The sequence below is a fragment of the Paramacrobiotus metropolitanus genome, unplaced genomic scaffold (assembly GCF_019649055.1).
Source record: "Paramacrobiotus metropolitanus isolate TYO unplaced genomic scaffold, Prichtersi_v1.0 Parri_scaffold0000011, whole genome shotgun sequence".
In the NCBI taxonomy this organism is placed as follows: Eukaryota; Metazoa; Tardigrada; class Eutardigrada; order Parachela; family Macrobiotidae; genus Paramacrobiotus; species Paramacrobiotus metropolitanus.
Window position 1 is genome coordinate 525,811 of NW_026570231.1, and position 14,564 is coordinate 540,374.

General features: G+C 41.2%; 6 protein-coding genes across 10 annotated transcripts; 3 read left to right on the forward strand and 3 right to left on the reverse strand.

Annotated features, from left to right (window-relative positions):
• The first annotated feature begins 58 nt into the window (after window positions 1-58).
• LOC129583516 (uncharacterized) lies at window positions 59-2,793 on the forward strand. The gene is made up of 9 exons (XM_055475327.1): window positions 59-299; window positions 356-454; window positions 535-605; window positions 667-725; window positions 807-1,000; window positions 1,389-1,558; window positions 1,673-1,909; window positions 2,001-2,231; window positions 2,293-2,793. Exons 1-9 carry the CDS (start codon window positions 227-229, stop codon window positions 2,704-2,706), a joined length of 1,548 nt encoding a protein of 515 aa, XP_055331302.1. The 5' UTR covers window positions 59-226; the 3' UTR covers window positions 2,707-2,793.
• On the reverse strand, window positions 2,714-3,983 carry LOC129583518 (uncharacterized). The gene is made up of 2 exons (XM_055475330.1): window positions 3,349-3,983; window positions 2,714-3,256 (listed from the first exon to the last, which is right to left on the reverse strand). The coding sequence occupies exons 1-2, from the start codon at window positions 3,545-3,547 to the stop codon at window positions 2,820-2,822; spliced, it is 636 nt and encodes a 211-aa protein (XP_055331305.1). The 5' UTR covers window positions 3,548-3,983; the 3' UTR covers window positions 2,714-2,819.
• Window positions 3,848-5,329, forward strand: LOC129583517 (uncharacterized). Its single transcript, XM_055475328.1, has 2 exons — window positions 3,848-3,950; window positions 4,084-5,329. The coding sequence occupies exon 2, from the start codon at window positions 4,252-4,254 to the stop codon at window positions 5,017-5,019; it is 768 nt and encodes a 255-aa protein (XP_055331303.1). The 5' UTR covers window positions 3,848-3,950; window positions 4,084-4,251; the 3' UTR covers window positions 5,020-5,329.
• Window positions 5,330-5,911: 582 nt separating this feature from the next.
• On the forward strand, window positions 5,912-7,441 carry LOC129583566 (calcineurin subunit B type 1). The gene has a single exon (XM_055475400.1). The coding sequence runs from the start codon at window positions 6,437-6,439 to the stop codon at window positions 6,950-6,952; it is 516 nt and encodes a 171-aa protein (XP_055331375.1). The 5' UTR covers window positions 5,912-6,436; the 3' UTR covers window positions 6,953-7,441.
• On the reverse strand, window positions 6,778-9,026 carry LOC129583567 (uncharacterized). Its single transcript, XM_055475401.1, has 2 exons — window positions 8,535-9,026; window positions 6,778-7,851 (listed from the first exon to the last, which is right to left on the reverse strand). Exons 1-2 carry the CDS (start codon window positions 8,770-8,772, stop codon window positions 7,613-7,615), a joined length of 477 nt encoding a protein of 158 aa, XP_055331376.1. The 5' UTR covers window positions 8,773-9,026; the 3' UTR covers window positions 6,778-7,612.
• A 1,733-nt stretch (window positions 9,027-10,759) lies between these two features.
• Window positions 10,760-14,356, reverse strand: LOC129583565 (M-phase phosphoprotein 8-like). 5 transcript variants are annotated; one of them, XR_008689794.1, is made up of 10 exons: window positions 14,080-14,211; window positions 13,750-13,841; window positions 13,345-13,551; window positions 12,448-13,155; window positions 11,926-12,184; window positions 11,792-11,867; window positions 11,539-11,580; window positions 11,437-11,479; window positions 11,269-11,325; window positions 10,760-11,042 (listed from the first exon to the last, which is right to left on the reverse strand). XR_008689794.1 is itself a non-coding variant. In XM_055475399.1 (9 exons), exons 2-8 carry the CDS (start codon window positions 13,826-13,828, stop codon window positions 11,474-11,476), a joined length of 1,377 nt encoding a protein of 458 aa, XP_055331374.1. In that variant the 5' UTR covers window positions 13,829-13,841; window positions 14,196-14,356; the 3' UTR covers window positions 10,760-11,042; window positions 11,437-11,473. The 5 variants fall into 5 exon arrangements, 2 of the variants coding, with proteins under 2 accessions (XP_055331374.1, XP_055331373.1); XR_008689796.1 differs by having other exon boundaries at window positions 11,297-11,368; XR_008689795.1 differs by having other exon boundaries at window positions 11,269-11,368.
• Window positions 14,357-14,564: the final 208 nt, after the last annotated feature.

Genomic DNA, 14,564 nt, shown 5'->3' on the forward strand with positions numbered 1-14,564 from the left:
CCCTTAAAGCCGTTCACGCCTTTGATTTTCACACGATTTTTTGGGTCAAAAAATAGGGTTGACTTTAATTCATAATACATTTGTTTTTTGATTGATCGTAGTAATAGTTTATATAATTGATCTTGGCTTGAAGAGTTATTTGCCATTTAAAACTGTTATTTATTCTAAGGCGTCGAAACATCTTTCAAATTTGGAAAGCTTCGGAAGATCTGGCTGCATTAACCCAATGGCCCTTAACTGCCGGTTCTTTACGGCATACCGGATAGCAAGAGATCTTCGCTTTTCCTTGGCTCAGATAGGCAAGTCTGGGAATTGCGGGCTTGATGTAAATGTCACAATGGCTCCTTGTTTGCAGCCCCACGCAGATTCTACTCCCTGCTGCCATCTGCGTATCACTTGGACGATGTTTGGCGAACGCGCTTGGATACTCCGTTAATGCAGCAGCTCCGAGCAGGTGCGCTTATCATGCCGTCGGAGTTTGGAGGCAAAATTTCGTGATAGGTTGCATTTTGCTAAATGCATATCTCTTTTCAGAGGAATTTTACGTCGAACTGCGAAAACGCTTTGAGATTACCAAAGACGCCAGTCCACTCGATGTGGAAATTGTATGTGTGTTTTGTATTTTTATGCAGAATATTAGTCTTCAGTGTCGCGTTTGTTCTGCAGTTCGCCAATAAAGCATCGCGAAATGAAGAAGCAAAGCATTTGGTGGAGATCTTGGAATTGTAAGCCAGTCTTCAGTCTGAAATTTGATTATCATTGTTTATAACCTTATAGGTTTGAGATTTTTAAGTGGTTCTTGATAGCTTCCGCACGTCGAATGTGACAAGTGTGTTTCGCGAAGGAATGCACCATGCCTTTGTCAGGCTGTTTTTGGAATTGGGAAATTTGGATGAACTACTAAAGATTTTAGCGAATAAGCCCAAGTATGGATTATTTTTGGACCATTTCGCTGCCAGTCTCCTGATGGATAAGTTCTTACAGTTAAAAAGACCGCAAGGTGAGGTTAGCAAAATGCGCGGGAATTTCATTTCAAATGGTGATGAGGAAAGCAGTCAGCAAGTAGAAGAAAGTGGTTAATTGGTTAATCTGTTAATATACAATAAATGTTGATACGAAATTGCTGAAAAATGTTTGTCGGCCTTTGGTAATATTTCTGATACAAGAAAGTCTACAAACTACGAGTAGAGTATTGTTTTCTGTAGGCTCGCCCAAATGCGTAATCACAAAAAATTCCACAACTTCATAAATATAAATTTATCACGTTCTAAATTTTGCAGAGGAGAATCAGTGAATAGTAAAAACATCCTTAAAAGCCATTCCTCGGAATGTGCTACTGAGGGTTTTTGCATTACATCTAAGGTAGCCACTTTGCCGTGTTGTTGTAGATGCGGTGAGGATAGCTATTGACCAAATGCTTCAGGAGGACTTCCAGTCGCCGGTGACACGCGATTTGGCCCTGCATTGTTGTATATCGTTCCTTACAAGTGGCAGTCCCGATTGGAATCTACTTGCATCGCTAGTTGAGCCGGTTGTTGTTCCGGACACTGGAGAAGAAGTATGAATTCTGTTTCATTGTTGCCGTTTCCTATTTAATAACGTGCCGATAAGAAACCGTTTACTGTTGCCGTTTTAGTTTTCTCTAAAAATCTGTAATTGTTTTTCGCGACAGATTATCGTCTACGTTAGGAATATCAAGAATCCATTCTTTGACGATCATTTTGATACAGCCGACCCAAAGCATTTGTTTGGGAAAACTTTATACATGGCAGGCCGTGCACATAACGATCTTCTTGGACGAAGCTGTCAACTCATCGGTCTAGGTCTGTATGAGAAATGGGATAAGTCTGCGAAGCTTCTACAGATGTGCTTAGAGAAAGGACAGGAAGGGACACTCCTAAAAGAATCGGTATTTTAATCTTTGTCATCACTGACCATGATTCCAAGAGTGTATACATGCGCGTTTCGTAGATCACAGTTGTGTATATCGTATGTTGTAGCTTGAGATATTTATGGATATCCTGAAAAACACAGAAAAGACACCTGAAGGATTTCCTGTGAAGCCGTCGCCCTTTGAAACCCAACCAATTATTCCGGTAGTGGGTGGTATTACTCCACCGGCCCCGGTTGATCTTAACGCTCTTCTCAGAAAAGCGGAAGAAATAGGGCGTAGTATGAGCGCGAACAAATCTCTTGTTGATGGATCGCTTCCGCAGTTAGCCGAAAAACAGGTACGAATATCCGTTTCAATTGTGGAGATTAACGCAGTAATAAAATTTAATCTGTAACCAGGTAAAAGAGACCATTGAAAGAAACTGGCAGCACGATGCAGAGAAACAGTCGGCATTATATGCCTCCTGGACATCGAGTCGTGAGACCGAAGTGGATCGGCTGATGCGTAAATTTCAGATCGAAGAACGACTGAAAGAACTCCAGACGCAGAGAAATGCTCTAACAGCCGAAGAAGAAGTTTTGTTCTTTTTCGAGCGGAAGAACGAATGGGAAAAGCTACTAACGCCTACTGCACGGCAGAATATGCTGGATGCGGAAGCAGCTGATGGATCTTCATATGACTATCGCATTGAAGATCCACAATATGCCGTTCAACAGATCCCTGAACCGAGCACCTACAGGTTCGTCCGTTGGTGGAAGAGAGACCAAGCAGCATATGATGCAAAGCAAAAGGAATTAGATTATCATCGCTAGTAAACTCATCTGATTGCTATTTTGTTCGACTGGATTTTGGTGTACTAAAGTAATTAAAGTGTTACAGATATGACATTCAGAGGAAGCGATGCATTACATGTACAAATTATCGATTAAGATTTGCTACTGAGAGAAGCAGACATTTTCTCAATTATCTTGTCATAATTGTATCTTTTACGAGGAAGCAGCTGACCGCTAGCTTTCCACACGGCCACGCGCTGTCGGTAGTAGGTTTTATCTTTTGCGCGTTTCGCCATTCGCAATTCCCAGTAACGTCCGCGCACCGATTTCAGCAACATTTTCCGTTCGATTTCCTTCATAAGAACCACTTTATTCCAATATTCCATGGTCGTAGGGTCCAGTTCGCTTAGCGGGGGCGGTGGACCGGTGCGCAAATTCCACAGCCAGTCGGGATATTCGTTGTCGGGCTTTAACTTGATTTCTGGTCCCTCTTTCAAATACTGACCGCCACATAGGTAATTAACCAGTTTGTGAGGATCACTTTCTACTTCAATTTTCTTCTTTGTTACAGTCATTCCAGCCTTAAACGCTAAAAAGATGCAAAGTTAAGCAGTGAGTGCGGGTGGACGGATAGACGTTGTCACGCTGGCAGAGCCACAAATACACTAAATGCTTGCTAACCTCCTGTAGTCTTTTTTGGAGGAGGAGCACAAGTAGCAGCGTACACTTGAAATGCTCGCCTCTGTTGATGAGAGCCACAGTCTTTAAGCACGGTGGAAACCGTCGACGTTCTTGGGGTCTCCATTAACGGATGCGTCCATCGCGTACGTTTAAGCTGCTGTCCCAAAACAAGTAACCCTAATCGGATAATGTCATTCATTATCCTGTTTTCTATGAAAACGAGGACGAAATCCAAATCAGCAATCAAACTTGTACGTTGGACAGATAGCCATAAACGACCGTGAAGTGCCGTGAGAACAGACAAACATCTGAGATGAGTAACTAAAAAGCTAAATGCAAGGCACCACCAGTTTCTCTCTACGGGGAAGCAGTCGAAGTCTGCATGCTGCAACAACAATAGCAAATGGGGAAGAAACAAAGAAAGAATATATAAAGGTAAATAAAATAGTTGAGATTTAGATCGCAAAAACCAATATTCACTACAATTCTACATCGCACTTATAGCAGCCTGAAGTCCCTATATATCCAGGATAAACAGACGATTACAGGTTGTCAGGTCCCGGTGAGCGGAATGATGCGACACTGGCATTTGCACGTTACGAGTAGGTATCGGATTTACGATTAATTGTATAGAAGTAGTCGTAGTGATGTACAAATTGTACTTACTTACTGTACTCGTATCGATTTTACACAAGTACCGTAATGTGCTTAAATTCTGTCTAGATCCTTTTTCAGTTATCGACGTATCGCTGAAGAAAGAAGGGAAAGCCGAAAGCGAGCCCGTTTGCCCGAGTTGGGTATTAAAATTAAATTTAATGAAGTCGTTACAACTTACAAGCACATCTATACAGTACCTTCGGTGACCTTTTGAGTATTCGCCGGACCACACTGATCGTACTAATAATGCCTGACCTGCAGCATATTCAACAATATCTTTCTCTTTATCAAGACAGCAATGATGCATCTCAACCGAACTCTGGCAACAAAAAGCATTTTAACTTGAAGATTGGTGTGGTTGGACCGTCGCATGCAGGAAAAACTTCCATATGTGCTCAGATCGCTCATCAAGATTTCCCCCTAGCTTACCGTCCAACATATGGTGCCAGGTTTTACACGAAGAAAGTGCTGTTCGAACAGTTTACGGTGGATTTCCATTTCATCGAAGTTGGTGGTAAGGAAGAAAATCAAAACGATTTTAGGGACCTTTTGGGAGAAGTTCGCGTATTTGTTTTCGTCGTGGATCTGACCGATCAGTTATCCTTTGAGAGATTTCAATCACAGTGCGTCGACACATGGAAAAAGCAATGCGAAGACGGACTGCTTCTGGGGAACCGAAGCGATCTTGTTGCTCGAAGGCAAGTCACCACTGAAGCGGCAGAATACTTTGCTCGGGCTCTCGGAGTAGAATACCTGGAAATTTCAACCAAATCTGCAGTCCATGTGAAAGATGTGCAAAAACGCCTCGAACAGATCGCAAAAAAATTCGTTAACGTAGGATTCCGTGACAAAAGCCAAGAAAACACTGGAAAAGCAGAAGCGGTCAAACCGCATGCTCCTCCTAGAAGTCGCAAGCAACCGTCAGGGGATGTCACGGCACAAAATACACCTTCCAAAAAATCGAGTGATTTAAGGCTGAATAATGCAACGGACGACCCGGACGACGATTTTTGAACCAGGAGTCGGCTTGTATAACTTAGAAGACAAAAATTATTGTGCTTTGTGTCTCTTGTGTCTGTCATAGTGTGTGTGACTTACAATGCTTAATTATTAATCTCAGCTGTGCAATATTATACACTGACAACTATAAGCTGCAATTAACAACCCTGCGAGTACAGCACTCATACAAAAAAATTTACTATGATTCGCAACTTGCAGCACCAATGCAAATTGCAATAATTAACATTGTAAGTATGTTAGTTAGCTATCATGTTCTTAGCTTGTACCGGTATACGAGTATTTGAAACCATCTGCTCCGACTTAATTGTGTTCTGGCTGACTGTATGAAATGACAAAAAATTTATTCCTAAACGGCTAACCATGCAAAATATTACTGTATATAAGCCGTAAGCGATATCAGTAAGTAGTATCGGTTCCAGCTGCAATAATAATAATTTAATTAATTTTAACAGCTGTATAAAAAATATTTTAGAAGTACAACTGTATGTTTATGTGTACAATTGTGTTAATCAGCAGTATTGTAAGTACTTAAATTTTAATTCACCCATTCCATGGCGCGGAAAATAATGTAGTCAGACAGTTTAATTATTTTTTTTGATAATTTATATGTATCTCAGTATCTGTAAACTTTAGTGGAATGTGGATTATGAGAGTGAGGTTGCAACCAGGACATTGCCAGGCCCGGCACAAGGTTTCTGAAAAGGGGGTCCCATTGCATATCCAGTGTTCTTCCAGGCATTTCCGGTTCAATCATAGACGACAGCAGTCACAGCAGCCTGCGCCTGTTTTAAATGAAACGAATGAAATGAACCTGATTTGCTTCCTGTTCGCTAATCTTGTGTAACCAACTGATTGAATTCAGCGCACGCTGCTGTTGCCGGAATACATCGCTGTATCAGAGTTTGGACAACCGAAGCTAAAAATGTGGTGTGAAATGTGAATTCTGCAGCCTGAAGGCACTGACAGGGCAGTCAGGCACGGTATTAAAAATCCCATAAATTCCTTCCATCATACAGCAGTAAGACTGTAATAAGACTTAAGAGCACTGCTTCATTCTAAACTTTACGGCATTATTGTTTAAAGTTCACTTGTTCTAATCCGAGATACAACGAAGAATCTTCTATTTAAGTCTACAATTTATCTACTTACCGCCTTGTGTCTACAATCAACGCAATGGGATGCACTGTCATGCACATGAGTGAAGCTTTATGATTATTTTATCGGTGAAGGCAAAGTCGGTATCTGAACTATCTTCTGTGGTTTTCAAAGCTCTTCTTCGTGTTCTGTGCTGAGACTGTAAAACCTGCTGCAGTAAGTTAACCTTGTTTGCGAGATCCATTAAGGAGTTTCCCTTGCGAGAATACACCTTGCCGTGTGGCAATCATTCTGACGGTGATACAGCGCAGCAATCATGGGAAACGAAGCATCCCTGCAGCTGGAGATGTGCAGTACTTTTGACGCCGAGGAAATCCGACGTCTCGGGAAGCGTTTCAAAAAGCTGGATCTCGATAATAATGGTTCACTGAGTGTGGATGAATTTATGTCCCTGCCGGAGCTGCAGCAGAACCCTCTAGTCCAGAGAGTGATAGATATCTTCGATACGGATCTGAACGGTGAAGTGGACTTTAAGGAATTCATCCAGGGTGTCTCGCAGTTCAGCGTCAAAGGCGATAAGGAATCCAAACTGCGTTTCGCCTTCTCCATCTACGATATCGATCGTGATGGCTTCATCGCCAACGGGGAGCTCTTCCAAGTCCTCAAAATGATGGTGGGCAACAATCTGAAGGATCAGCAACTTCAGCAGATTGTCGACAAGACCATCATGTATGCCGATAAGGATGGGGATGGGAAGATCTCCTTCGAGGAGTTTTGTGCCGTAGTGGGGCACACGGATGTACACAAGAAGATGGTGGTGGATATCATTTAAGAAGGGTCCCGTTCGGGGAAGAGTAACGAAACAGGAAAGCATACTCCCCTGCCACCAATCATTACGTCACATTTCCCCTGGATACGAGCAAACCGGTTTCGACGGAGAAGGCTCAAATTATTTTTATGAAGCCTTTAAGTTCGACGTATACCATGTCGATTACTTTCAGATAGATAGAATAATAAATGAAAATATGATTGTGTCATATTAGTTTCCCGTGATTTAATTGGTCATAATCGGTTGATTTGTTTCAGACTGTAAAAACCTGTAACTCATTTTTCTGAGGGGAGTTGGTTAAATTTGTACGAGACGTTTTGATAGCTTTTAATCACTTCTTTTTATGTAAGTGTTTTTGTCTTAGTCCTTGGGCTTTGTCTGTCATATCTCGCTTGGGTTATTAGTGACTCGTAGATATTTGAGTTGTCTGTGGATGCTGAAAAAGTTTTCTTGTAACCACTAGCCAGCAAACAATTAAATTTTTAACAAGTACTGTAACCTTTCAGCCATACGTGTAATTTGGTAATCGAAATTATTTTGACGAGATGTAAATAAGCGTTCAGAAAGTACCGTAGTCAATCGTATAAAACATTGTGGTTACTGTAAAGGTTATGCTAACAGATATCGGAATGATGATGTATTCCATTAACCAAATTACTGGAATTAACGAAAAGCTGCCAGAGGTATCCACGCCGTTCCTAGCTGATTGGGAGCCAAAAATCCTTTGGCCGGCGGCAGAGAAATGGACTTGACCTCGGGATTCTCTTTCGATTCTGACTTCGGTGGTACTGCCATTTTTTCTGCGGCCATGTCGTCACTAATATTTCTCCTTTTGTTTACCAAACGAATGCGGGAAGGTTTGTTACTGGAGCTTTGAACTTTCGGAAAAGGGAAACGACTTCCTAAACCAATTTATGATATTATACTATAGTAATTACAATATTATGTAAATGGATGCGCTACCACGCCGGAATAGAACATTTCGGTAAATTATACGTATTTCGGCATACGCCATGCGACCATTTAGACTTTGTACCTACAGTGGAGGGTTTAGGTTAACTGTTTTTAAAAGTTTTAAAGGTTTTAAGACTTGGTCCACTATACTCTAGCTTAATATTAAAGATTAAATAGGGCCCACTATGTACGTACGGGTACCTAGTCCTACACTGGTTCAGACGGACATTTCGGCACTCAAATGTTTACTAATGGCAAGCAGTTTATGAAAATAAATGAAGTCTAAATACAATTTCAACACAACGTACGACACGATATCCCGGGCCAGAATCAGAGTGGAGAAGCTATAACGGCAATCGACGTCGAAAGTAAGGAATATCACGACTAAAAACTGGTATTAACGTTTTATGCCGAAATGCCAATACACGCCAAAATAACCGTATGGCGAAATGTCCGACTACGCTGTAAGCTGGTTGCCAATTAACATAAACGATTGTATGCGAGTAGTCATGAGTGATGTACCCTATTATTTGGCAAAAACTACATTGTAATTGCTTTAGAATTATTAGTACGAGTACGATCGCGAGTAAATAAAACAATTCGGCAGAATGATAAATGTACGACTACGTACCACTTCTTTCTGTCGAAAATGGACGGCTTGGAAGCTCAATACGATTTGGACTATTGTCGGCACCCACCCACTGCAGTAACGTGTTAACAGAATCACCCATTCCAAGATTGCTAGGAAAGGTTATGTCCAGATGTTCTGAGTTAGGGGATGACAGAAACTGATCCGCTGGAAAACGGTTGAAATTGAATAATTTATGCTTTGTCACCTTGGGAAACGCGAAAGATTCATCGGCTGCCATTTGAGGTAGATCGCTATTTGCACGGTTTCCTCCGGTAAACGACTGACTGGAAATTTTGGAATTATAAGCGAGTCATGCATATGTAATTCGGATTCAGAACACACAACCTTCTTAATTAAAATTTCCATAAACTGTTAACATCTGTACGATATTGAACACCGTATCTGCAAGTTAAAAATCAAAATTACAGTACCGTATATCATATGTTGATTTTGTGATGTGGTGCGACTCGTAAATCGCATGAATCTCAATAAAGCCTACAGCTACAGAGTAGTAATCTGACTTGCGGTGTCTGCATGCTAAAAAATATGATAATAATGTCAAAAAGATTTCTAGAAAAGGTAACAACACAATAACAGCGTTCTGACTTCTGAGCAGGTGGTCAGTGAGTGCTGGTTTGTGAAAGAACCGGTACTGTACTTAATTGTTGTACAGAGTTAGCACTTATACTAGAAGTAATTACTCGTAGATCGCGGCAATTAGCACCTCTGTCAGCTCATTATACTGCAGGCAGTAATATTATTATTGACTTATACATTTACATGCAACCCGTAAGGCATTTAAATTTAAATTTAATGCAATGCGTCACGATACCTTGGACAGCGCACGTTAAACCAATAATCACAGCTCTGCGATACTTGGTCGAATACCTAAAAAAGATAATAATTGCATACCGATCAAATATCGCTTGGAAATTTTGACTGCTCGTTTTATTTCTCGCTAGGTAGTCCGGTATTAAAGTTGTATCATGTACTTCGAAGTATTGATGTACTTCGAACCCGATTTCATGCCTATAAACTAATTTCAAGCCTTCATGCCTATTTCATGCCTATAAGACAGTTGCGATTAGTCCTCATTGCAGGTTACAGGACACTGGGCACTCAGCAACTTGCGATTAAATAATGTTGATCACTACATACAACAAATACATAGTACGTCTTTTTAACCAAAGAGCATAACTACAGAAATGCTTCTGCTCTCTAAAAATACATTCACATGTATGTACTGTAGTTCACAACTCCATATTACAGCATTCCGACACCACTTCCATGCACAACGATTTAAATAATTATTTTAGTTCATTATCTGTATTGTACATTAAGTTAAGTATATATCAGCACGTAGTTTTAATTAGCATACGAGTACTTACTGTGACATTTGGACAGATGTAGGAAAACATAAAATTTTCTATGGTACATCGACGAATTACTTGGCACCCGGTTTCAGCATCAGCATAGAAACCTGGTTGTTTTACATTGCTGCATGAAAAACTAGTTTGTGGTGGAGGATAACCGAAAGTTGGGAAGGGAAGATTCCCATCGGTCCGCAACTGGACCATATCGTCGGCTCTTCCGGAAGCAGCCAAGGCGCGATTGCTTAATTTTTCTTGCGCCAATCTAGAGATCGACTGATCACAGAATGCATACAGGGCAAAAAAAATCAAAGATATCAACACGTAAAATCGTGAGAATGTCATTATATTCATTTCTTCATTGAGGACAGAATTTCAGATTCCAATGATTTCAAGTTCAAACGGAAAGTGTAAACTCTATGGATAGAAGTATCAAATGTGGAAACTGGCTTAATTAAGTCACACCATACTATACTTATACGTATACCTGCGATCCAAATGGACACCCAACAGAAAAATGAGAGCGAGATATGTAAAAAACAATGAAGAAACCATCTCAAGCCGGCAGGCACGAATCAAAAAATATTGGTGAACGATACCGCACAATACCTTTGCGAATTGAAAGAAAACAGTGCGCCTGCTATGTCAATATGGAAACCGGTGCCTTTACGTCTACTTTTAACAGCTTCCCACCTAATGATCGTTCTCTTTCCGTATAAAGTGGTCACTCATTTCAAACAATTTCATTACCATTCGGCAATTGTAAGTACTCAAATAAATGACCTTCGTCAATACGAAACGTTCGTTTACAGGCACAGCTACGAATACGCTACTGTAGACTGCCAAAGCCCCAGGAAACGTTTCTCCAGTTTATTTGACATCAAACAAAACCATTAAGGCAGAAAAAAAAGAAAATCGTAGCACGGTACAAAATACTTTGTACCGAGCTCGGAGATTGAGGCAATGTGTCGCCAATTACTCGCCCAACGCCGTTTGAAATTTTATAATTCAAAATGGATATGTGATACGGCTGCTCTGTGTCCGGCAATACCGTCAAAATGGATTACAAAATAAGAAACTATTATTCTGTACAAAAACAAATCCAACGACCAGATCTCCGACCGAAAGCCATTCCAATCTGAAAACCAAATACGATCAGATATTGACATTAACAACAAACACAACGTTATCCAGGAAAAGCAGCGATGTAGGTTACATGACAATGCCGTAAAAATATAAATAAAACCTTAATAAGCGATAGTTACTCGTACTACTCGTACAGATAGGAGACAATAATTATATAGACATGTATTAAATTACTCCCTTAATACTGTACATGTGTACCAGCATAATACAGAACTAACCATGAGCGATACTTGGCACATTACTCACAACGTAAAGCCAGCTTCCACTGTTCTGTACTAATTTCACAGAAACAGGCGTTCAGTTTGTATGGAGCGAAAACTGGAGATCGAGTTATAGATTTGCGATAAATGTACGAGATGCCGAAGACATGAATTAAGCGGCCCTACCTCTTTTCTGGCACTGTCAGCAACTGAACTGATGCAGTCAATCCTGAAGCAGCAAAATGAATGTTCACAAAAGCTTAGATATCGAAAAAATTTCTAATTTACCTCTTTCGAATAATATACCTCCACTCCGTTTTCAATTACTCCCTGTAAAATAAAAGCCAAAGTCTGCTAAATTTACTTAACACAATCCGGTTAGTAACGAAATCGATGGGCATCAAAAGCATCTATAAACCAGATCGGTCAACTGACTGTTTATCATTACTGAAATTAGTCTCGAAAAAATATGAAAGTTTTGCCTCGAATGCAATGACATACTGAGATCACGTCAGCAGTACTTCTGCCAGATTTTACACACCTCGTCCTCTTCTGACTGCGAATCCACATCATGCGTTTTAAACTTCCTGCTCTTCTCGAGCTTATTCAATTTCTCCCTAGAAATAACAAACTGCGTGTAAGTATGGAACTGGGTTTCAAGACAAAAAACCATACAATGTTTTTGGAAAATACTGATGCATGTCTTCTTGGCTGAAAGCTTGATAGTCCTTGGGACTGTCCTCTTGCACGCATATATAGCAATTCAGCTTGTGCACAATCGATGTCATTCGTCCAATCACCGTCACGCGTTCTTCAGGGTCCGCAATCGTTGCACTATTGTATTCCAGTTTACGGTGGCCTAGGTGTTCCGGATTGAATTTCATGGCTTTGCATCTTGTAATGACAGGACCATGCATCAGGCGAACCATCAACACTGTAAGAAATCGGAATATATAATACGTTAGTTAATCTCATTACATGGTATGGAATTGATTCCGGCCAGTAATAATTTCAGTACAACAGAATAAAGATTACTAAATTAAAAAATGTCTGAAGTTTCCAAAATTTGCAGAGCTCGGTAGATGCTTGATTCCTTCTTAGTTTCATTCACCAGACCCGTAAGAAATAGCCTAATCAACTGTATTCTCATCGCTGCGTTAACTAAAATGATTATAGCAAATCACGTGCCAATGTCACCTTTAGTGTATTCTTTCTGGTTCACTCCATCACCTTCTTCTTGCTCTTCAATTTCTGGCGTGAGTGCTCTTTTCCCACGCTTTTTCGCAGGCGTTCCAGCGCTCTTCCTCGAGGATGTCACCTCTTTAGTCGACCTGGCTGGTTTGCCCGTTTTACCCGATGAGCCGGCCACACCGCTGGACGATGGGCGACCAGGCCAGTCCTCCAGATAATCACCCAGTGCTTCTACAGGAGATGGGTCTGGCTCATTTCTGACCCCACGCGCTGGGCGCGATTTACTCGGTGTTGCCGTATTTCCTGGACGCCGTCGACGAGTGCCGGTTTTACGGTTGTTTCGAGGTTGTTCTTCCGGATCATCCTGGTCACGGGACGGACTTGACTGGTCAGCAGTCTGCATGTCTTCCAGATCGTTCCCACTCGATCGCCGTGTAGGATAAGCGGAAGTGACACGCTTCTTTGCCGTAGATGCACTTCCTTTGGCTTTAGGTGTTTTGACTGGATGCTCCCGATTGTACCGCTCCAATAGTTCCGTACAGTTTAGGTTCTTTTGCGGCTCCCACGTATTCTCACTCTCGGAGCAGTCCTTCCATTTGATTTTATATTCATAGTAACGCCCTCGTTTACGGCGATCCACAATAGCTTCCACTTCCCATTGGTTTTCGTCAGATCCACTTTCAGCTGAAGGCACCGCGTCCATGTCTTCGTCCTCTACAGAATTAGCGGAATTTTAAAAAAAAACTATATTTTATCATTAATATTTTTATGCTTGGCTTATCTAATCAAATTTTATTCGCAGTTACCGAGTTATTTGTTTGGTATGTTTTCATAACAATTCTACAGGACTACATACAGGTGGTTTCGTTCTCAAATACTGTAATCAAGTGCCGCGGTAATTACCAGTCTCCATGCCACGCTCGTTGAATTCTTTGATCAGATCCTCGCAGTGCATATCGGATTCGTGAACCCAGTTGAACTCATGTTCGTCACTTTTGTCTCCGTTCCAGTTTTTCCACACCACTTTGTAATAGACTCCAGGCTTCGAACCATTTTTAACCTTACGTTTTTTCTCGATCTTCTCGATTTCGTGTTCTTCGGGAGAATCATCTGCACAAAAACAGAATTTGTCGAATCTCAAAAACGCTTTCGATTCTGGTTCAATGGCATAGCCGCATATGATATAAGTTTATCATGCGGCCATGCCTACTAGGAGGTACTCGGGCCACTCAAGTGATATGTGTGTTTATCAAAAGGCGACACATTATCAGTGATTTCCTGATTTCCAGTTTTGCTTCCACTACTAACCTTCAGGCTCGGTTCCTGCTATCTGTTCTTCGTCATCCTCCTCCGCTGCGATTTTCTTCTTAGCGATACCTTTCCCCATGATTGGATATTCACTAAATGCATTAAGAAATCAAGCGTAAAATCTCTGATTAAGAGAAGTCGACAGACGTGAGCTAATCAAACAAGCGGCCCGTTACAAGCCGGAACAGTCGAGAGCTAACAATGAGTCCGTACTCATACGCAAATCAATCCCAGCCAAACCAGGGGTGGTTGTTAGTTTTTACTTTATAGTCATCAAATCATCATCAGTTTTGCATGGCTAACAGACCAAAATAAAAGGGGATGACCCACCAGCAACCGCGATGCATCAAAATTTCACGAAAACTATAGAAGTGCTACGCGTTTCCGAAAAGAATGCCTGCGGCTCTCGGTATCTGTGGTTTCCAAATTCCAGATGACTTCCTTACCCCAAATCGGAAATTATTGTTCAAAGAAGTAGACCGGATCTCACACGCCCAACGAGAAAATGCAACAAGAACAGCTAACTTATGGAAAAAATTAAAACGTTCCTTGTCAGAAGACAAAGACACCACAAAGCAAGAGCACAAAAGTTAAAACTTGTCTTCGGTATTAAAGAGACTTAAATAAAGACTGAAATCATATAAAGAAGAAAGTCGAACCGAAACTCGCCGGAGCTTTGAACGGTTTCGGAACCGCAAAATTTGAATTTGTAGACTGTACAAGATTCCCTAGTAGTATTTAACCAGCCGGTTCGCTGCACCGGTACGTGTGTACGGTTAGCCTGGTCCAGCCAAGGAACTGGACCAGGCTAACCG